This window comes from Hypanus sabinus, chromosome 20, assembly GCF_030144855.1.
Source record: "Hypanus sabinus isolate sHypSab1 chromosome 20, sHypSab1.hap1, whole genome shotgun sequence".
Taxonomy (NCBI): Eukaryota; Metazoa; Chordata; class Chondrichthyes; order Myliobatiformes; family Dasyatidae; genus Hypanus; species Hypanus sabinus.
Genome location: NC_082725.1, coordinates 14,510,640 through 14,534,328, shown reverse-complemented (window position 1 = coordinate 14,534,328; position 23,689 = coordinate 14,510,640). Strand labels below are relative to the sequence as shown.

The following is a 23,689-nucleotide window of genomic DNA, read 5'->3' as shown; positions in this document are numbered from 1 at the left end:
AGTATTCTATTTTTATTTTCATACACATTTTTCTTCAAATAGGTTTCCAAAGTGGATCCTTGGACCACAGGTCATCAAATTCCTGACAGTACGATATAAAACTATTAAATTACTGGCATTTCCCTTTGCTATGCAACAATTTATAAGTAATAACATTGAAATACATTATTTCCAAATATTAATACAGAGGGCCACAGGTTATACTTCAACAGCTCAGGGCAAGCACATGTAAACATTATAAACTATTACAGTAGGCAAGTGGTCAGTGATTTATCCAGAGGGTGAAGTACATAAGAAAATTAAAGTCCAAGAACATCCACATCTTAATGCACCTTCTGAAATATTTGAGTAAATGCTGCATCTGGATGTAGATTTTTAAATGGTTCTTTGACCTTCTGATTGGATGGATCAAAGCACCATAGATGGAATTTGTGTAAACATGAGAAATACACTTTTAGTTGGAAATTATCTTGTTCAAAGACATTTATTTTATTAATTTCAAAATGGATTTCTAATATGACAGCACATAGGTTAAAAGCACTTTTGTTCAAGCACGTGCTTTCAGTAGAAATCCAACCATTAACAGAAAAAAACATTTCCACCCCACCCTTTCCGCAGTACAAGGAATTGCTAGAAAACTGTTATTTGACAATAACTGGCAGTTTTCTAAGTACTGAAATGTGGGAATGATTCCTGAGGTATTTATTAGTGCTTTGGAGATACAGATGCTGCCTCCTGGTCCCAGAAACCTGGGTTCAATCCTGACCTTGGGTGCTGTGTATGGAGTTACCGTTCTCCCTGTGACTGTGTGGGTTTCCTCTGGGTACCATTGATTGCTCCCACATCCCAACGATGTGTGGATTAATAAACTAATTGGCCACTGTAAGTTGCCCCTTCTGCCATGACAGATACACTCTGGGCAAAATGAATGGCAATGTGGAGAAAAAAAATAATAATGGGATTAATGCAAACAGAAGCTTGATGAGCAGGCAGGCATAGTGAAGGACAACTTGTAAATAAAGAAAATTGCTTCTAATGGTAATGCCCATTGGACACTATAGAATTGCAGATTTTATGGTAATCCTAATTAGCTCTTTGCACTCTGGATTATTTGCAAATTACTTACCAGTTAAATTCATAATTTGTATAATTGATAACACATAAAACATGTCAAAACAAAATTCCATTAAGCACTCTGGTAGCAAACAACTTATTTTATTATAAAAATTGCTGCACGGTCCAGCAATATAGAAAATGAATTCATGTACACTGGTACAAAAGTATCTCAAAATCAGTTTTAAACTAAATTTGTCTACCCCACACATTTCAGATGTTGCCATAATGTCGACACACATACCAACTAAATCCATTCAATGTAAGCAGTAATGCATCCAGAATGTAAAAAAGGCATTTTTATGCTTTCTCAGTGATATTCTGCTGTATGTCATGTATTGGAAACATATCATGTATTCCTTCAGAGCAGTCAAGAATAATTTATCTGGCTACAAAAAACTAGCCATAATCGGGTTGGTTTCCTGGAAAAAGGAAGCAATATAGTTTTGCAAAATAAAACACATTGGATCTAGCTACGTGGGCAGATGATCTTCACATCGGATAGCTCGGTATTTAGACATTTCTTCAGGAAAAACTTTGCTCAGTTCGTGAATCAAAAGTCCCTTGAATTTCTGAAATAACAAAAAAAATTACACGTTATAGAACATTAAGGCAATAGAATCGGCTTTTCAGCCAACCATGTCTGTACTACTCATGATGTCAATATAAACTAATTCCACCTGCCCACACATGGTCAGCACCCTCTATTCCCTGTCCATTGTTTGACTGTATAAATATCTTGGAAATACTGTTATCATATATGCTTCCAACACTACCCCTAACAGCATGTTCCAAGCTCTATGCTAAAAAGATGTCTTGCACATCTACTTTAAATTTTCCCTCGATCACCTTAAACAACCCTGGAAAAAGACTACCTTTCCTATGTCACTCATAATCTTATACATTTATATCAGGTTGCCCCTCAATGCATGATGCTCCATAGAAAACAATCTCAAGTTTGTCTTTGAAGCATATAGCTGATACACTTCAATCAGCCTCTTTTGCACCCTCTAGAAAGCGTTCCCATCTTTTCTATAGTGTGGCAATGAGAAGTGCACAATACATTAAATGTTGCCTAACCAAAATTTTATTCAACTACAACACGACCTAACTTTTACACTTAATACTGTGAACAAAGGCAATGATGCCAAATGCCTTCTTTATCACCCTATGCATTTGTATTCAGGGAAGCAAGGACATGCATGCAAAATCTCTCTGTACATCAAATTCCTGAAAGGCCGCTCCATTTACTGTATACTTTCCTCTTAAAATACATCAACTCACACCTGTATGGATAAGTCTCTATTTGTCATCTCTCCACCCCCAAATTTCCTGCTGTCACCTTAACAAACTTCCTTACATATCCACTAACATCCGTGTCATCTAAAATCTTCGGAAGACCACATACATTTTCACCCAATTCATATACATATCGTTTGTTCATTTTCTGCTATGTTGTATGAACGTGGGTGATCATGATCTTTCCATGACTATGATTGTTCTTGGCCAGTTTTTCTAAAGAAGTGGTTTGCCATTACCTTCTTCTGGGCAGTGTCCTTACAAGACAGGTGACCCCAGACATTATCAATACTCTTCAGAAGATTGCCTGACATAAGTGGGTGCATAACCAGGACTTGTGATATGCACCGCCTGCTCCCATAGCCTTACGTGACCCTGATCAGGGGACTAGACAGGTGCTACACCTTGCCCAAGGGTGAATTGCAGACTAGCAAAGGGAAGGAGCGCCTTACACATCCTTTGGTAGAGACACTTTTCCACCCTGCCACCCAAATAAATATATATGCCCATCTCACTTTCTTCCATTTCATTGTCATATCACAAAGATAGAGAATTACAGAAAATAAATCAGTGATTCTTAACAAAGGCACTTAAAGAGAAGGTGAAAATACATGTTCCGATGTACAATATAACACTGGGCTCAAAAGCAATGTAAATCCTAATACCAGACTCTTGAACGGAATTCTTATTTGACAAAGATAAACTCTTAATCTCCGGACCTACTTCGTTATGGCTCTTGTACTTTGTCAACAGCAATCTGCAGCCTGGAATTTCCCTCAATGTACTTCTGAACCATCTTAACGAACTAGTGATTTCACAATCTTCAGAAGGACTCAGTGGGATTTAACTCTCAAGCATGCAAATACTTAAGAGATAAGTGGACGAAGTTACTTAACCACGGCTGAAGGAGTGGGATGAGGAGAGGTCTCTAAGCCAGCCTAAAAGAGTATGAAACTTCGTCTACTCAGCTTCTTGTTAGCAAATGGAGAACAAGATTGAGGATCCAAGGGCAAGATTGCTGTATTGGATGAAGATGAAGAATTGCTGCACTCAATTCTTCTCAGAGACATTGCTCACTCCGGACACCCAAGGGCTTATCAATACACAGGATGGATCAGACTGCTGATTTAGAGAAGGCAAAGGGGGGGGGGGGGGGGGGGAGAGAGAGGTTAAGTGTTTTATGATAACTCTTTGTGGTAATCAAACACAGCGGTCTTGTCACACTCTTGTTCCTGCAACTGGAACATCTAATGATTAAGTGCTGACCGTTATACTTATCAAGAGATTTGCCATGATCCTGATCACAGATGACATACCACCAAAAGGCAACTTCGAGCAGACACTCGAGTTACTGAGTGCCACCATCAGCAAACAAGGAACAGCCACACCTTTCAATTCATTGCCAGGGACTTCAATCAAGCTTGTCTGAAGAAATCCCTGCCCAGTTATTATCAACATATCACCTACAACACCTAGATCTCAAGACACTCGACTACTGCTCGACTACGATTAGAAATGCCTACCATTCTATGCCTAGACCACATTTCAGGAAATCTGATCGCGTGGCTCTCCTTTTCCTACCTGCATACAGGCAGAGACTAAAAAGAAAAGCCCCAGAGATAAGGATACAAAGAGGTAGTCACAGGAGGCAGAGGAGTGTCTATGGGATTACTTCAAGTCTGTGGACTGGGCTGTGTTCAAGGACTGAGGATCTGAACAAATATCCAACAGTTATCATGGATTTCAGAAAAAGTCATAGATGAGTGTGTCCCCACAAACTCCATTCAGTCTTCCCCAACCTGAAGCCCTAGATGAACAACCTGCTGAGGGTCAGGTTAGTGACATTCAGGTCTGGCTACTGAAGAATACTCGATAGCTGTGGCAGAACTTGAACCCTAACCCCAACCCTTGCCTCTTACAAAGTGAAACCAAGCAATACAGGTAACAACAAGACTTTGCTTCCAGGAGAGCTCAATTCCTTTATGCTCACTCTGACCATCAAAACATGGAGGCAACTTCACAAACTCCCAAAACCCCCAATGAACCTGTGATTTTAGTTTGAGGCCACAGATAGAGCATCCTTCAGGAGGATGAACCCACAGAAAGCATTCAGTCCAGAAGGGATACTAAAGGCCTGTGCCGATCAATTGGCTAGACTGTTCACCAACATCTTTAACCTCTCGCTTTAGCAGTCTGAGGTACCCACCTACTTCAAGGAGGAACTTGGATCCACTCCAGTTTGCCTACTGGCACAACAGATCAACAGCAGATCCCATTTCATTGGCTCTGCACTCAACCGTGGAACATCTGGACAGCCAAGATGCATACACCACAATGCTCTTCATTGACTATAGTTCAGCATTCAATACCATCAACCCCTCAAAGTTAATCAACAAGCTTCAAGTCCTTGACCTCAATACCTACTTGTGCAATTGGATCCTCGATTTCCTCACTTATAGATTCCTAGTCAGTTCAGATTGGCAACATCTTCTTCATAATCTCAATCAGCACAGGTGCACCACAAGGCTGTGTGCTTAGCTCACTGCTCTACTCGCTTTATACTTATTACTGAGGGGCCAAGCGAAACTCCAATGTCATATTTTAAGTTTGCTGACAACAGCACTGTTGTTGGCTGAATCAAAGCTGGTGACGAATCAGTATATAGGAGGGAGATTGAAAAAGTAGTTCAACAACAACAATTTCTTATTCAACGTCACCAAGACCAAGAAGCTGATTAGACTTCATGATGGATCAGAGGCGGAGAGGCTTCGCAAATTTAAATTCCTTGCTGTTATCTCTTGAGGATCTGTCCTGGGCCCAGCACATAAGAAAGCAAAGCAGCACCTCTTTCATAGAAGTCTGCGAAGATTCAGCATGTTATCTAAAAATCTGACAAAATTTCTAAGGTATGCAGTGGAAAGTGTGGTTCCATCACGGTCTGGTATGCAAACACCAATGCCTTTGAACAGAAAAGCCTACAAAAAGTAGTGGATACGACCCAAAACATCACAACCACTGAGCACATCTACACGGAGCATAGTCGCAGGAAAGCAGCGTCCATCAGAGGTCCTTCACCTTCCAGACAATACTCGCTTCTCACCGCTGCCATCAAGAACATCCTGCAGGAGCCTCAAGATCCATATCACCAGGTTTAGGAAAGGTTATTACTCCTCAACCATCAGGCTCTTGAACCAGAGGTGGTAACTTCACTCATCCCCATCATGAACTATTCCCACAAACTACTGAGTCACTTTCAAGAACTCTTCATCTCACACTTTTGATATTTGTTGCTATTTACTATTATTAATTTTTCTTTTTGTATTTGCAATTTGGTGTCCTGTGCACATTGGTTGTTTGTCCATCCTGTTGGGTTCAATCTTTGACTGATTATACTGTTTGAATGCCCTCAAGAAAATGAATTTCAGGGTTTTATTTGGTAACATATATGTACTTTGAACTTTGAAATCCACCGCATTTTCTGTATCTGTTTGATTATGTTCTGCGTAGCAGTTAACTTTCCTTTTGTACTACCTCTAGGTAATGATTTATCTAGATGGCACTCAAACTGTTTTTCAATGTATCTTGGTACATATGACAATAATAAACTAATTTTTGATTAATGGTATTCTGGAAGAATGATTTCCCCAGATTTTGCAATGACAAAACTGCAAGGTGAGCATTAACCAATACAGGTATTCAGGCATTTAATCACAACCAGTTTAATCCCACAATACTTATTTTTTAAAAAGAAATACAAAAATGTTTTAGGGACAAGGATCAAATCTGTCAGATCCAACAACAGAAATTTGCAACAATTTCAAGAATTCACATTGGCTTATGGATACAACTTTAGTTCCTGAATCAGCAGTTGCAGCCAGTAATTGCACACAACATGGGTAAAGATAATTTATAGCCTCAAATATTTAATGTTCATCATAAAACTCTTTAAAACTCATTGGCTGTCCCTTCCTTTACTGTTAATCTGGGCTCACTATACCATTGAGGACAAGATGATTAATGTATGTCTTCCCACAGGGACAAAAAACCACCTTAAACAAAAATAACCTTAATTCAAGTGTACTATACACAAAAGTTCACCTTTTTCACTTTAATTTGTATCCTGATAGACAAACAAAGCGACAAGAGAAGATTCTGCCCTTTTCACTGCAGTATTCATAGCCTGAAGGGTTTGGACATTTTATACATTTACCTTACAAATTCGCATTCTGCCTCAAATTAAACCAGATCTGCTAAAGCATGAGAGCAAGTAAAACAGATCAGGTAACTTGCTGAAGCAACAAAAGAATGCCTTTACACTTGGCCAATTGAGTCTGCTTGGCCATTCTCTCCATATCCAGACACCCTCACTAATCAGGCACCTATCAACCTCTACTTTAAATATACCTAATAACTTGTATACCTAATAACCATGACAATAAATTCTACAGATATTGTAGGTCTTCTCTTTTCTTCTTATGCTGTCTTTAGCTTCCCTTGTCAGCCACAATTGCCTCATCTTCCCTCTAGAAATGCTGCTTCGTTGGAATGAAATGATCCTGCATTTTCTGAGTTACTCCCAGAATCTCATTCTATTGCTGTCCTACCATCATCCTCGCTAGGGTTCCCTTCCAATCAACCTTGAGTTTACTAATCAAATCTGGTTCACTGCATAACGCTAAATCTAGAATTGCCTTTTCCCTAGTGGGCTTGAACATAAGCAGCTCTAAATAACCCACCCCCAAAGGCATTCTACAAATTTCTTCTCTTGGGATTCTGTGCCAACCTTACTTTCCTAGTCTATTTGCCCATAGAAGTCCTTCACGACCATCATAACACTGTCTTCCTTACATGCCTTTTCTATCCTTCTGGAATTTGTACCCCATATCCTGGGTATTAATCAGAGGCCCGTGTATAACTCCCACCTGGGTCTTCTTAACATTAACTCCTAACACCATTGTTTACTAACTCCATCCACAAGGATTCTATATCTTCTGTTCTGATGTCACTGCTTGCTAAGGATTTGATTACTTGTTTTTTAAAAACAAAAGAGCCACACCACTCCTTCTGCCCACCTGCCTGTCTTTTCAATATGATTTATCCATGAATATTCAGCTCCCAGCTTTGATCTCCTTTCAATTCATACGGTGTACCAACACAATATCTAGTTTTTGGAAAAATATTCCAAAAAGAAACATGATAAAACCTTTCTTTAAGACCCTCAAGGTTATTAAGTAAAAGCATACAAAATGCTTGAACATAAAATGACTTCAAAGATTGGCTGCTTTTGTGCCTCTGGTGGTGCAAAGGACCTCAAGTAGCAAAAGTAAAACAGCATATAAAACAGAAACTCCAGATATGACAAATCTCCTCAGATTGATAAAATAAATCCATAACATCTGATCAGCAAATTGTTGAATACTAAATGACACATTCACAACAACATGCCATTTGAGATTCTGCCAGGTTCCTTTCACTAAACATCCCATTTCTAATCGTGGACAATTGAGTTGAATTCCAAGTGAATACATTAATATCGGATGATGTAATATATGAAGGAGTCCTGATAAAAATTATGTCAAAGACAGTGAAGGGAAAACTCCTCACTAGTTGCACTCATACCTTGTACAAAGGAAAGCAACTACCAATTACAGTAGTTTTGTAAAAGCATACAAAATGTTTGTGCATAAAGTGACTTCAAAACTACATTTCTTCTGGGTCTCTGGTGGTGCAAAGGATGTCACGCAGCAAAAGAAAAACAGTATTTCCAATGGAGGGTGATCATCACTGCAGCCCAGAGACCATTGCTACAGCTGTTTCTCAAGCAGTGCCCTAGACCCCATCATTGTCAGCCGCATGAAGTAATGTTTGCAGAATGTGCACGGTGATGAATTCCATCTCCAACTTCGTAGAAGAGAATGCAGCTCGTGCCTGCATCCTGTTGAACATACATTACATTCATCACCGGTGTACCGAACCTCCAGCGTGCATCATCTACAAATTTCACAGTTCCTCCCCAAGGATAGTCAAAAAAAACCCACAGCCTCTATTGAGGATAGCAAGACCAAAAGATACCGGGAATGATGCCAGGTTCCCTCTAACACAAGTACCATTAAGATCTGGAAATATATGGAGCTTACGTTCTTAAACACTCTACTCAAAAATGCTGTGGGATCACTTTCTCCGGAAGGATTAGAGGTTCAAGGCGACAACTAACCTCCACTTTCACAGGGATGTGCTGTTAATAATGGTCCCACCAGTGATGCCCAAATCTCAACATGCCTGAATGTTACAGCTTAAAACAATTTTGCGTCTGTGATGCTGGAAATCAATATGGGAAAAAAAGAGCAATACTCTCCTTGAAATATATAATTCAAAAAAATTTAGATAACAAGGATCTCCTATTTGTTTCAGAACCAGCCAGATCAGATGCAAGATTACCTAATTGTACAAGCCTTGATATTTCTCCCTCCACACATTACCTGATCTGTTGTATACTGCCAATCACTCTTATTTGCAATTTTTAGCAACTGCTTTTGTATGGCCCTCACTGTTCCAGCACGACTGATTGTCCTCATCCATCCTCTATTGTTCACCCACACTCCTCTAGACAGATCAGAAAATTATTAATTAGCATCTATTCCCCTCACTTAGACAGCACTAAAAGCAAAAGTGTCACCTGGACAACCTTGGCCTCCAAACAATTATTTGGTTCTTTCCATTTATTTTGTTCTTTGCAACTGAAACCACTTGTTCACTCCCTTTTCGAGGTCTGACAAAGGTTTGTGACTTTTTCCCTCTCTCCACAGATCAGATTTATCACATATACTTTGAAATATACAGTAAAATGGGTCGCTATGTATATAACTCCAGAATGCTCTCAATGAACACTAGGAAAGTGAGCAGTATGCACAGTGGTTGACCACCCCCCCCCACCCCCCAAACACCATTCAGAGAAATTCAGGTCAGCATGTTTCTTGATGTAGTCAAGAGACAAGATGAGAGCAGTCATTAAAATAAAAAAAAAGCTTTGAAGAAACTTAGTCAGTAAGGGTGATAGTAATGCCACCAGTGCAGAGAATGAGATGAGCAGTGCAAATGGTTTTATGGAGAGGAAGTTTAAAAGACACATGGGATCAAAACCAGCATTTGAGATCTTGAACATATATACCAACATTTGGTTGGTTGGATTAAATTACTTTACTGTGCTGCTTTTTTATATTTGATGCAACTCCTCAGTGAGGAACACATCTACTCACAAATAAACCTCAAATGCTTTTCTGTCTCTGCCTTATCAACCGCTTCTGTCGTTATTCTCCCTCAACATTTTGCATGCAGTCCAAGTTACAACAGGGTTGCATTGCTGAGAATTGATCATAACCTGAACTGTCCAGAAGCTGAAAACAGTGTGGGAGAAGATCACAGAACCAATTGTGATGGAATGAACAGCCACTAGGCAGCCTCAGTGATTTAGTGAATGAGCCAGTCTGCTTAGCGCTACCAGCTCTACTGGGCTCAACTGAGTACCACCCCTCCCTCTGTCGCAGCTTGAACCGCAATGGGGAAGAGAGAAGGCACATGAAACTGTCCAGATCCCACCCAACAGAGAATGTCTGCAACCCCACAGCAGCAAGCAAATCATGCCTCATCCTGTCCACTAATCTTCCAAGTGATTGCTCATATGTACCGTGGCTTTGAAACCGGGGGGGGGGGGGGGGGGGGAGGGAGAAGAATGGTTACGACTACAATTCAGCCAGATCTTAATGTGGCCAGTCCTTGTCCACATGTATGGATCAGATCTTCCACTTTTTAAAAAAAAATATGAACTTCAAATGGCTTCTTCACAAAAATTGTTATACTGTTGTCATATGTACCAAGGTACAATGAAAAGCTTGTCTGGTACACTACTCACACAGATCAAATTACATAGTGTATTGAACGAGAATAAGGTACAACAAAAATGCAGAATAAACGATACCAAAAAGTTCAGTGCAAGTATCAGAATGTAAGATCCAATCTCTTGCTCATTTTAATCTTTCATCATCATGTGATTCTCCTTCACCCGTGCTTATCCATTTTTCATCAGCTGTGTAAACAGGACAAGCATACACTTATTTTCTCTACCATCAAAATCCCATTGTGGCAATCCTAGATTTTTTAAAAATTAACTCGCAAGCCCTGAACCACATCCATTGATATGCTAAGATTCAAATTCAGATTTTGTTTCTAACTTAATTAGATTTCAACCAAGTTGATGACAGTTTTAAGATCCACAACCCAATTTCACAAAAGTAAATGATTTCCATATCACAGAACCATAGAACATTACAGCACAGAAACAGGCCTTTTGGCCCTTGTTGGCTGTGCTGAACCATTTTTCTGCCTATCAGTCTTCAATTTCTTTCTGAGTGTCTCACAAAAAGATTGGCACATCAAAACTTCGTACCATTTGCTTAAGAAATACAAATACAAGAAGTATTGTATATTGAATTCCATTTCTTCCTTATTTCAATTAAATCGCCAAACTGCCACCTGCAAACTACAACTTGGTTCCTTAAGGTTGTTATAGACAGGGATAGTAATGGAGACTAGTTCCCACTATCTATTAAATGCTCCCAATGGTGTGCACCTCAAATAGCCTCTGACAACATAGTCCAGCTCCTGGCCTTCACATGTGGCTTAGCTACTAAGCCTGGTGGAACCATTTCTACTGACAGAAGGGGCAGAGTCAGTTACTGGTGTCCTAAAAACCAGTCGCTTTGGGCAAATGGGGCTCATCAGCCATGGTTGGCAGCTCATCTAGAAGGAAAACTCTGATCTTAAACCTCTGTTGCCTTGCAGCTATACCCACTCATGAGGAAGGCTTCAGGAGTAAATGCCAAGGTGAAATCTGGAGCTGAAGAACCTAAGGCTGTCCTATATTGAGATCAAAGAAGACTGGTAACTCCTGCGATGCTGCTGGCGCCGAACTGATTCTGTCTCTTGTCGTTCCTATTGTGTTCATCAGCTGTGTGGAGAAGGAGAACTTGCTACATAGGCAAGTTTGCTCCCCATATTGTACTGCCCATGCGTGTGTATCTAGACAACTATGATACAACATCCATGGTCAACCCTGACCAAAGGAGGCTTCAGTAAACTAAAGCTTGTATCACTCTAATAATACACCAATAACATTTGCCTTCTTCATAAAAATTCATGAGTAAATACATGACCTCAACTCATGAAGAACCTGTGGGTGCTGTTTCTCTCCCCAGGATTTTGCTCCAGGTGATTTATTATTCATCTAGGATTTACCACTCTGATTGTTAAACTTTTGAAAGGATCTAACCTTATTAAACACCCATCTTTGATGACCCCCCCCCTTAAAATTTAGCTTTAACCATTGTTTACAAAAACATTCTTCAGACTGCATACCTTCAAGGTATCAATTTTCCCTTTGACTTGTTCATTCTTGGCCAAGGCTCTCTCCAGGCATTCTTTGGTGTAAAGCTGAGGATTTCGACCTTGATCAATGTACCTGCATTTAAAGTCAATAACCTCCATATTAATGTACAGTTTTACTAAATATCCTGAGATATTGTACAAATCATTACTAGAGCCTCGAAAAATGAAACAATGGGCATTAGTTACAACTTAATTGCCTAATCATCTGACTATTCAATCACAATACCCTACCTCTTGTTCTAGATTCACCAGTAGAAGCTAACTACCACCATCGGTCCCTCAGCTTCAAATCCACATCTTTCTAAATTTGGCCCCTTATGTTCAGATCTCTCTGCAATTGTTTATCTCTCAACTAAAACCAATCTCTGTCTTTGATCAGCATCTGTCCCACTTCTAAAACTCCCAACAGTGCAAGCTGAAATTCACACCCCACTGACCAAGAAACACAAATGCCCTTGTATCAGCACACAAATACCATCAATCCATTAACAAAGCTGTAGAGCAAGAATTCATGGACCTTGGTCAATATCTCCACCATCAACCTTATAAACAACCTGGTTGTTTACAATCATTGCCATCTGCCTCATTAAATCCCTGTAGGCCTGCCACACTCTACGTAAACAAGCAGCTGAAAGATTTACTAAGTAAGAAAAGCCATTCATTCACTTGCTGATGCTACACTTATCAGAGATCAAGTCAAACCTACCCTCTCAAATCTTGACTGAAAATACTTTCACTTTCACCAAGATCACACTGTTACTGCACTGCTCACCCAATTTCAATAAATGAACATAACAATTGTTTTCTATTCCACTGTAAATAATTCCCCATCTGCTATCACTGTGCCACCACCACACTATCAATTGAAAATTAACATCTACATTGAGGAAAAGTATTAGTAAAGCATCAGTCAACATCACGATCCGAAACATCAACTATTTATTCCCTCTCCATGCTGCCTGGCTTCCTAAGTTCTTCCAGCATTTCAGTAGGTTACTCAAGATTTTCTGCATCTGCAGAATCTATGTGAAAACAGCAGTATCTGGTTGCTACCATACTATGTTGTGATCATTAAAATTAAGCTTATGTCAGAATTCTTTTTTGCTGTAAACTTTAAGCTATAATTAATACTTACTCAAATACTTCCAGTGGTACATTAATATCATGCAGCTGTTGTCGGCATTTGTCAACATCTTGTAGTCCCGTAATCATAGAATTTCTAAAAGTTAAAAGGAAATTATGCTTTACTATAACATTTCAGAAACATCCATCAGTTATTTCAGGTGATGGTGGAAAACTATATTGTTTGATCATTTAATAAAGTTACTGTAACTTTACTCTGTTTAAGAAGTTGTTTTTTGTCTTGGTGGCATGTAATACTGTCCTTTTTTTTACAATTTGTGGATTTATTCTGCTTTTTAAAACTGCATTTATTTTAAAATCAGATTTTAGATAGCTGGCTGAGTCTTCCAATAGACTGTTTAAAAAATGTATTAAGTATGAAGAGCTGCTTGAGTTAAAATTGGAAAATCACTTAAGGTGAGTGAACCCTAAAGATTTTGTGCTGCCAGGTTCAGATGCTCAAAGCCTTCCAACCCAACCTTGTCGGTTGTCCATCGGAATCCAATGATGGCGTCCACTCCTCTAATGCTGAGATCTTTGATAACTATACAGTCCTCTCCTGGACCCACAAGTTCTACTGCAGCTGGGACAGGTATATGTGGTAGTGGTGGTGGTAGTGATGGCAACCATGGCTGCATTTCTCCTGGCTCTCCTCTGCTGTCTTCTGGTTGTTCTTTCCATCTCCAGAATACGAACCCCATCCCTACACTGCTGTCGCCAAGTGTTATGGTCAGCAGCAACATCCTCCAGGCCCTCAGGTCTAATCTTGCACTTCCTTAAAACATTCTTCATCTGATCCTTATAGCGCTTCTTCAACCCTCCAGCTGAGCATCGACCATGATGTAGTTGGCCGTATAACACTTCGCGGGGTAGCTGACATGAGGGCATCTTTATCATGTGCCCCAGCCACTGCAGCTGACGCTGGGTGATCATGGCCTCAATACTTCTGCAGTTGGTCTTTACAAGTATGTCATTGTGAGGCACCCACTCACGTCAGGTAATTCCCAGGATGCGCTGAAGGCAGCTTATGTGGAAGCGCTCCAAGGACTTGATGTGATGGCTGTAGGTTACCCAAGCTTCATAGCCATAAAGGAGGGTGGTGACACAGACTGTTTGGTATACACGACCTTTGTGAAGGGACGAAGGCTCCTGTTCTGAAAGACTCTACGCCAAAGTCTCTCAAAGGTAGCTGATGCCCTGGATGTTGTTGTCAATGCCGCTATCCTCAGAGAGAATGCTCCCCAGGTATTTGAAAGATGGCACTACTGACAGCTTTTCACCTCCAACAGCGAAGGCAGGTGGGGTGGGTGGGACACTGGCATTCCATCGGCAAATCACATCTGTCTTGGTGGTATTGACGGTCAGCCCCATCCTGCTGTATGCTCTCACTGCCACAGCAAGGACAGTCTGAATATCCAACCCAAACTAAACCATTAGGGAAAGACAATTCAAATCTGGTAGCTTGTGCCTCATTTGCTACTACTCACTGTCAGAAACTAGAATACAGCAAAATATCCCCCACCTCATATTATATTGCACTGTGAAGAGCACAATATATGCTCATTATGATAGTTTCCAGAGGTTTGGCAGACATAAATTTTAATTTGTTAGAATTGCCTTCATGCTAATATGCAACTAGCATTTCCACTGGCATTTCCTTTGTCAAGAGATGTTGAGCTTTATCTCATTTTCACCAACTCATTTTTCTTTCTGTATGATGTTCACACTTGCGATGTTAACTTCAATCTCTTTAATCTAGTCAAAGAGATCTGTTACTTTCCCTCTGCATTCAGATTCCACATTTCATTTGCCGCACTAAGGTTTTCAGTTGCACTTTAAGAATCAGATTTAATATCACCTGCATATGTCATAAAATTTGTTGACTTTGCAGTAGCAATACAGTGAATAATAGTGGGAAAAACTGAATTACAGTAAGTATATATTAAATACTTAAAAATTAAGTGCAAAAATAGAAATAATGTTGTGAGGTAGTGTTCATTGGTTCAATGTCCATTCAGAGGTCTGATAGCAGATTATAATTGTACAAACAAGAGAAATGAGGATTAACAGCAAGTTTGTTGAAACAAATTACAATCTAATTTTGAAGCCATCCTTGATGTTCCTGATCTCACAATGCCAGTTAAAGGGAAAGTGCATTTTGATGGAATTATGTTAGTAAGAAAAGTTACTAAAATCAGATTCTGAGGGGAAAATGCAAATTGAATACCGAAATTAAGTTCTACACATAAAACATTTTGCACACTTACAAAATGAAAACAAATCGCTGAAACATACAAAACCGAGATGCCCGGTGGCCCGCTGACGCTCATCCACCTTTCTCCCCATCCCGCAAAACCTCACATTCTTCGTCTACCGCGCCCCCTCTCCCCACACGCACCTTCATTTTATCCTCAGGACCCTCTCACTAATGTTCTGCCAGGGAACCCCCAACCCACCACCTCCGACCCTTCGCACACCCTCCAACTCCTAACATACACTACCCTTCGAGTGCATCTGCACTCCTTCCCCACTCCACCTCGCCCCCTATTCTGCTCAACCCCGGTCCGCTCTCACGCCCTCCCCATCCCCTCGCTCCTGCCCCACTGCCCCCTCTGTCCCCCTCACGACCCTCCCCTTCTCTACCCTCACAGTTTCTGGTTGAGGCCCGCCTGGCTGCTGGGCTGGAAGTCGCTGACGATGATGCCAAGCTGTCGAATGTTCTCAATAAATTTCTCCAGATGCTCCTCCAAGCTGTCGAACTTCTCCGCCATGGTGCGAGCCGCGTCGATCCGCAACACCGACACCCTCAAAACGCCATCTTGGGCACTTCCGCCCGCGCGCTGCGATCGCTGGGATACAGGAGGAGCCACCTGGTCCTCCGGCAGCCGGGCGGCGCGCTGTGGATGCCGGGATACAGGAGGAACTTCCCCCTCCTCCGTACAGTAGGTTGTGTGATCCCAAATACAACGCAGATTGGCCCATGGTCTGAGTCCAAAGTTAGATTTGGTACATTTCACTAAGACGGAGGCACAGAAGTCTACAGAGGCTGAAATCTGAAGCAACACCCTGCTGAAGGAACGAAAGAGGGTCGAGCAGCATCTGTAGGGAGGATAGAATTGATGCAGGGTTACGACCCGAAACGTCGCACTGCTCGATACGCTGCATCCCTCCGCCAACACTGTTGCTGGGTTTAATTACATATCTCTGATGATATCCCACTGTAGACCCTATTGCGAAGCATGTGAGGATGTTGCTTATTCTGGTGTAGATTTGGGGTCCCGCAACTAATTCATCTCTTGTACAGAGCAGATCAAACAGTTAGAGAAAAGATTCTGCAGGTATCAGAATTCCTGGACTCAGCACACAAAATGCTGAGAGGATATCAGCAAGTCAGGGTGGTTAGCTATGGAGGGGAATCGGAACAAGGCCCATTTGGATCGTCGTTCATTGCTTCACCGTCAGTTTAGTTTGGTTAGGAAATTTTTTGCCCTTTCATCAAATGGTTCAATTTATTTTTTTTTAAACAAACTCATACCTACAAACAAGCCTCGACTATCAGTTCACAGTTCACTACACAATGGTAAATACCTATATTAACAATACCAGGGGTAGAAAAGAGTAGGAGCAAGAGAAAAAAGAAACCAAAGAACACATACAAACACAGACATAAACATGATCTACATACTTCGCATCACCCCTCAATGTAGATTTACATCTATTTTAAATAAAATCACAGTCCTCGGCCAGTCAACTCAAGTCCTACATTTTACCAGGCCCCTGGATGGGCCTTTCACTGTGCCAGGTACACTACAACAGAGATCCATCATTCCAGGTAAGAGTCCATTTTCAGTCGTAAATTTGCAGTGATATTTTCCACACAGTTCACTTCCTTCAGTCTCTGTATCCATTGTTCCAAAGTGGGTGGGTGAGATTTTGACAAATGGTTCAATTTAATATCAGAGAATGTATACAGTATACAACCTGAAATTCTTACTCTTCACAGAGATTTGCAAAACAAGAAACCCCATAGAATGAATGATAGAAATGTGAGAACGCATGTGGTGAACTACATGTACCTGTCTGGACACGCCCCCTGCTGACTGCTCCTGTGGCTCCTCCCACACACCCCTGTATAAAGGCGATTGAGGCCTGAACCCGGCCTCTCAGTCTCCAGGACGTAGTATGGTGGTCAACCACGGCTTGTTCCTTCTTCCAGTCAATAAAAGCCGATATCTCGCCTTCACGTCTCAGAGTGAGTTATTGATGGTGCATCAACCCCAAAGCCCCCCCCCCCACGCAGAAGCACCAACATCCCCCACCTCCCACCATGCAAGCAATAGCAAATTACATAGGCTGTAATAGTTCTGATATTACAAACAACCGATTATCCTTAAGATGTCCAGACATGAGAGTACAGAAGCAAGAATCTGGAGCAACAGACGAGGTACTGGAGGAAGCCAGTGGGTCAGGCAGCATCCGTAGAGGTAAATAGGTCATCAACTTCTTAGGCTGAGATCTTTCATTTAGACACAAGGAAAGAACGTGGGGCAGAATTATGTATAACTTGGTCTGTAAATAGAATAAATCCTAAAAGAGCTGCATGATTCACTCTGTTTTGACATAGTCTCATCCACTATGAGAGGGAGGTATGTTGATGAGGTTAGAGTGGGTGGGTGAAAGATGGATCCAGGTCAGCAAATGGAGTCAGGTGAGGGAAGAAGGGTGGAAAAAGTCACAGAGGATGTAAGGTAGCATTTGCTGGTAGATAGACGATGGATAGATTCAAAGTATGTGATTGTCAAAGTACATATGCAGTATACAACCCCGAGATCTGTCTTCCCCCTAGACAGCCACGAAACAAGCAAAATCATGGAACCCATTCAGAGAGAATCATCAAACCCCTACTGAGCAAAACAAAAGATCAATTCACCCAAACATCAAAAAACAGGCAAAATACACAGAATATAAAACATCAAGCCACAAAGTCAATGAAACAGTCCAGGAATTTCGTTTTCAGCTCATTTCAGTTCAATCTAACGCTGCTGTTTGTTGACTGCGAGCCTCAGAGCCCGCCCGCCCCGATCAAAATTGCACAGTAAAAGGAGCAACCAGAAAGGCAGCAAAATAGTGAACTACAGAGTACAGTCCACAAACCACGTTGATTAAACTTTCCCCCAGGCCCAAGCTCCTGGCACCACCCTCCGGCAGCAACGAGCGAGAGAGACCGGTCAAATACAGGCTCTTTCCTCCAGGAGCAGCGAGTGAGAACGCGAAACCAGTCACTTACAGGCAGGCAGCGCTGAACACCCGCTCACCTTCCACTCTCATCCTCGCAGACTGAAATCAACAAGGACGAAAACAAGATGGTGTAGTTGACATGAAAGGTGGGGGTGTGTGTGAGAGAGAGAAAACCTGGGATGAATATAAGAAGAAAGGAATGAAGAGATGGTGAGTTTGAAATTGTAGAATTTTACGTTCATCCCATCAGGGTGTTGGCTCAGCGAGAGGGATATGACATTCTGCTTCTCTGGTCTGCGGTTGGCCTTGCCCTGGAAGTGGAGGAGCCCGAGGACAGAGGCCAGTGTGGGATTGGGAAGTGGAATTAAAATGGCTGGCCACTGGCCATGCTTGGTCTCTCCAATGCAGAGGAAGCCACACTGAGAGCACGAAGTGCAGTAAATGAGGTTGAGGGAGGTGCTTGTGAACTTCTGTCTCAACAGGAAGGGCTGTTTAGGTCTGCGGATGGAGGTGAGGGAGGAGGTGTAGCAACAGATGTTGCCCAACTCCTTCAGTTAAAGGGGAAAATACCCAACAACAGGGAGGGCTGAATAATCCAGGGAGCTCTGCTGAGTGTTGTCCCTGCAGGTGGGTGGGGGAGTGTGGAGGTGAAGACAGGAATGCTGGTGGGGTCATGTTATAACGGGTGGAAGTATCAAAGAATGATGTCCTGAATGTCGAGACTGGTGGACTGTTGGATAAGGGTTGAGGAGTCAGTTTCCCAGTTTTACCTAGTGGGGGTGTGGGGTGTGGAGTGAGATCAGAAGTAGAGGAGATGTGCATAAGGACTCCATCATACACAATGGGGGGGTGGGGAGAGTGGTTGAGCCACATTTCCTGATGTCCTGGAGAGGGTGGGTCAAATTTTACAAGATGCTAACAGAACCTCATTCATTCTTCCATAAATTCCATAAAAGTCCACAATCTGTGCGGAGCAGAAATAACATCTCCACCTCACAGACAATCAACAGTGGCACGGCTCTGTGCTCTGCTCTACACCTGTGACTGTGTGGCTTGGTGCAGCTGAAATGCCATCTATAAGTTTGCTGACCATACAGCTATTGTTGGCAGAATTCCAGATGGCGATGAGAGGGTGTAAAGAAGCGAGATGTTTGACACAGTTGGGTGATGGTGCACAACAACCTTGCACTCAACGTCAGTAAGACCAAAGAATTGATTGTGGACTTCAGAAAGGGTAAGATGAGGGAACACACACCAGTCCTCATTGAGGGATCATAAGTGAAAAGAGTGAGCATTTTCAAGTTTCTGGGTGTCAGTATCTTTGAGGATCTATGCTGAACCAACATATTGATGCAGCTACAAAGAAGGCACAACAGCAGCTCTATTTCATTGGGAGACTGAGGAGATTTGGTACGTCACCAAAGACACTCACAAATTTCTATAGATGTACTGAGGAGAGCTTTCTAACAGGCTGCATCACCGTCTGGTATGGGGGGTGGTGGTGGGGGAGGGCGACTGCATGGGATCGAAATCAGCTGCAGAGAGTTGTAAACATAGTCAGCTCCATCATGGGCACTGGCCTCCATTGTATCCAGGACATCTTCAAGGAGCGATGCCTCAAAAAGGCAGTATCCATCATTAAGTGCCCCCATCACCCAGGACATGCCTTGTTCTCATTGCTACCATCAAGAAGGAGGTACAGAAGTCTGAAAGCACACACTCAATGATTCAGGAACAGCTTCTTCCCCTCTCCCATCTGAATGGCTATTGAACCTTAGCATGCTACTTCATTACTTTTTTTATTTGTATATTTGCACTACTTATTTAATTTAACCATTTAATATATATATACTTACTGCAATTCATGTTTTTGAGATTATTATGTATTGCATTGTACTACTACCGCAAAGACCACAAATTCCATGACATATTCCAGTGATATTAAACCTGAATCTGATTCTGATTCCTCTTTCCCTTTCTCCCATGGCTCACTCTCTTCTCCTATCAGATTCCTCCTTCTTCAGCCCTTCACCTCATCCACCTATCGTCTCCCAGCTTCTTACTGCATTCCCCCCCACCCCACCTTCCTATCGCTTCCCATCCCCCACCTTCTTTTTCTGGCTTCTACACCCTTCCTTTCCAGTCCAGATGAAGGGCCTTGGCTCGAAAAGCCAAATATTTAATCCCCTCTATGATGCTGCCTGACTTGTTGAGCTCCTCCAGCACTTTGCGTGCGTTGCTCAAGATTTCCAGCATCTGCAAAATCTCCTGTGTTTATTTTCTTTGCTTTCTTAACTGCTTGCTACTTTCACACTTCCTTCATGCAAATATATTTCAAAGAATTAACATCTTATTGCTCCTTCCCTTTTCCTTTCAATTTGCACCATTCAGTCGGTGTTTCTGTAGATAATAAATTTAGCACGTCTGTTAAAGGAAAGAAAAGAGAACTAAATTGCGGACCAATTAGCCTAACACAAGCAATATGTTGGAATCCATAAGTTTAAAAACTGATGACACTGCACTTGAAAATCACGACTATTAGGCAGAATTAATATGGTTTTCTAAAAAGGAATTGTCTTCTACAAATTTATAAAAGGGAAGCTGGGGGATTTAGTGAATTAGCATTTCTAAAATACATTCAGTAAAGTGTCATAAAGATTACATCATAAGGTAACCTGTGGTTGAGAGTAATGTGTTACATTGGATAGAAGATTGGTTTTATTCAGTTAGGAATTAATTGGTTATTTTTAAACAAACTTTGATAAGTCAAGAATGTTTAATGTCATTCCAATACACAACTGTAAAGGAGAACAAAATAATTGTTGCTCTGAATCCAATACAGGATGAAAAAACACAATTAAGCTTCATAAATACAGTACTGTGCAAAAGTCCCGGGCACATACAGCATATATAGCGAGGGAGTCTGACTTTTGCACAGTACCATGGTTATTGTATGTATTGCACTGTACTGCTGCTGCAAAAAAACATTTCTTGACATATGTCAGTGATGATGAACCTGATACTGATATCTGTCTCTATTGTGGAGTGAGAGTGGGAAGAGGGCAGGGAGAGGGGTATCCCAAATCAGAAAATCTACAGATGCTGGAAATCCAAGCAACACATACAAAATGCTGGAGGAACTCAGCAGCATCCATGGAAAAGGGGGGGGGGGGGGGGGAGGGGACAAAGTTAAGAACTGGGAAGTTGACAGGTGAAAGAGATACAGGGCTGGAGAAGCGGGGGTCGAATAGAAGAGGACAGAAGGGCAAGGAAGAAAGAAAAGGGGGAGGACCATCAGAGGGAGGTGATGGGTAGGTAAGGTGAGAGAGGGAAATGGTCCGTTACCGGGAATTTGAGAAATCGAAGGTCATGCCACCAGGCTGGAGGCTACCCAGGCGGAATGTAAGGTGTTGCTCCTTCAGCCTGAGTGTGGCCTCATCACATCAGTAGAGGAGGCCATGGACTGATATGTTGGAATGTGAATGGAAAATAGAATTAAGTAGGTGGCCACTGGGAGATCCCACTTTTTCTGGCAGGCAGAGCGTAAGTGTTCAGCAAAGCGGTCTCCCAATCTACATCAGGTCTCACCGATATACAGGAGGCCACACAGGCAGCACTAGATATGGTACGTGACCCCAACAGACTCACAGGTGAAGCTTCACCTCACCTGGAAGGACTGTTTGGGGCCCTGGATAATAGTGAGGGAGGAGGTGTACGGGCAGATATAGCAATTGTTCCACTTGCAAAGTTAAGTGCCGGTAGGGACAAGGAAGTCATGTAGAGAGCAGTCTCTGTGGGATGCAGAAAGTGGAGTGGGGGGGGGAGGGAAAGATGTGCTTGGTGGTGGGATCCCATTGGATATGGCAGAAGTTATGGAGAGTTATATGCTGGACGTGGAGGATGGTGGGGTGGTAGGTAAATTATGATGGGAGAGGGGAATTATGGTTGGGAAAGGGGGAAGTGAGAGGGGAAGGAGAAGGGAGCACCAGAGAGACATTCTGTATTGATGAGTTTGGAATCCAATGACCTAGCTTGGTGCCTCAGGGCTGAGTGTATCTGCATCCGTGCCACCCTCTGCCCCTGGCACTACCACCTGCCCCAAAGCCCTCCCCTGGCACTCCTTCTCCACCACCTGCCCCAAAGCCCTCTGCCCCGGCACTCCTTCTTCACCACCTGCCCCAGTCACTCCTTCTCCACCACCTGCCTCAAAGCCCTCTGCCCCGGCACTCTTTTCTACCACCTGCCCCAAAGCCATGGAGCATTGTCCACTCCATGTTGACAAATACATTTCTGTGCAAAAGTCTTGGGCACCCTGGCTGTATACATCTTACAGTAATTTTCAGTTTCTTATTATAGAAACATAGAAAACTTCCAGCACAATACAGGCCCTTCGGCCCACAAAGCTGTGCCGAACATCTCCCTACCTTAGAACTACCTAGGCTTACCCATAGCCCTCTATTTTCCAAAGCTCCATGTAGTCATCCAGGAATTCCTTAAAAGACCCTATCGTTTCCGCCTCCACCACCGCCGCCGGCAGCCCATTCCATGCACTCACCACTCTCTGAGTGAAAAACTTACCCTTGACATCTTCTCTGTACCTTCTTCCAAGCACCTGAAAACTATGCCCTCTCATGCTAGCCATTTCCGCCCTGGGGAAAAGCCTCTGACTATCCACACGATCAATGCCTCTCATTATCTTGTACTCTTCTATCAAGTCACCTCTCATCCTCCGTCGCTCCAAGGAAAAAAGACCGAGTTCATTCAACCTATTCTCATAAGGCACTCTCCCCAATGCAGGCAACATCCTTGTAAATCTCCTTTGCTAATTAGGTATTGCAATGTACTGCTACCACGTAACAACAAATTTAATGACACACGCCAGTGACGTTAAACCTGATACTGATTCTGATTCTGGATACAGATAGAGGGTGACAATGAGTGGCCAAAAATTGAAACAAACACAAGAGGTTCTGTAGCTGCTGGGAATCCAAAATGTTGGAAGAAGTCAGCAGGTCGGGCAGCATTTCGGGTCCGTATGAAGGGTCTTGGCCCGAAACATTGACTGTTTATTCCTTTCTATAGATGCTGCCTGACCTGCTGAGTTCCTCCAGCATTTTGTGTGTGTCGCTCTGGCTGAAGATATTTGATTCTGTTTAACTTTTCTATGCCTTTGATTCAGTTCAAAGAGGCAGTTGCAGAAACGAGACTTTTTAACGTTACTAGCGATCACCAGTAGAGCTTCGCAATTCTTCTCACTTTATTGATCGCAGGTCTCAGTAGCCGAAGCCTGGAATATGGAGGGCCAGAGGCCTGGGGCTGACACACTGGCTGTCTGTGTGGGTGGGTTGAAGGGAAGTAAGAAAGAGGTTTGTTTTGCTGTTGTTATGATGTTGCTTGTTGTGTTCAGTTTTGTTGTTGTGTCCTGTGCTGTTCTGCCAACCTTTGTGGGTTTGCTGTGTTGACACAGAAATGTGTG

General features: G+C 42.3%; 1 protein-coding gene across 2 annotated transcripts; it reads right to left on the bottom strand.

Annotated features, from left to right (window-relative positions):
* Nucleotides 1-1,196: 1,196 nt before the first annotated feature.
* Nucleotides 1,197-15,841, bottom strand: med10 (mediator complex subunit 10). 2 transcript variants are annotated; one of them, XR_009506966.1, is made up of 5 exons: nucleotides 15,625-15,841; nucleotides 12,989-13,072; nucleotides 11,824-11,926; nucleotides 8,892-9,015; nucleotides 1,197-1,685 (listed from the first exon to the last, which is right to left on the bottom strand). XR_009506966.1 is itself a non-coding variant. In XM_059945134.1 (4 exons), exons 1-4 carry the CDS (start codon nucleotides 15,744-15,746, stop codon nucleotides 1,587-1,589), a joined length of 408 nt encoding a protein of 135 aa, XP_059801117.1. In that variant the 5' UTR covers nucleotides 15,747-15,839; the 3' UTR covers nucleotides 1,197-1,586. The 2 variants fall into 2 exon arrangements, 1 of the variants encoding a protein (XP_059801117.1); XM_059945134.1 differs by lacking the exon at nucleotides 8,892-9,015 and having other exon boundaries at nucleotides 15,625-15,839.
* Between the last annotated feature and the right edge of the window lie 7,848 nt (nucleotides 15,842-23,689).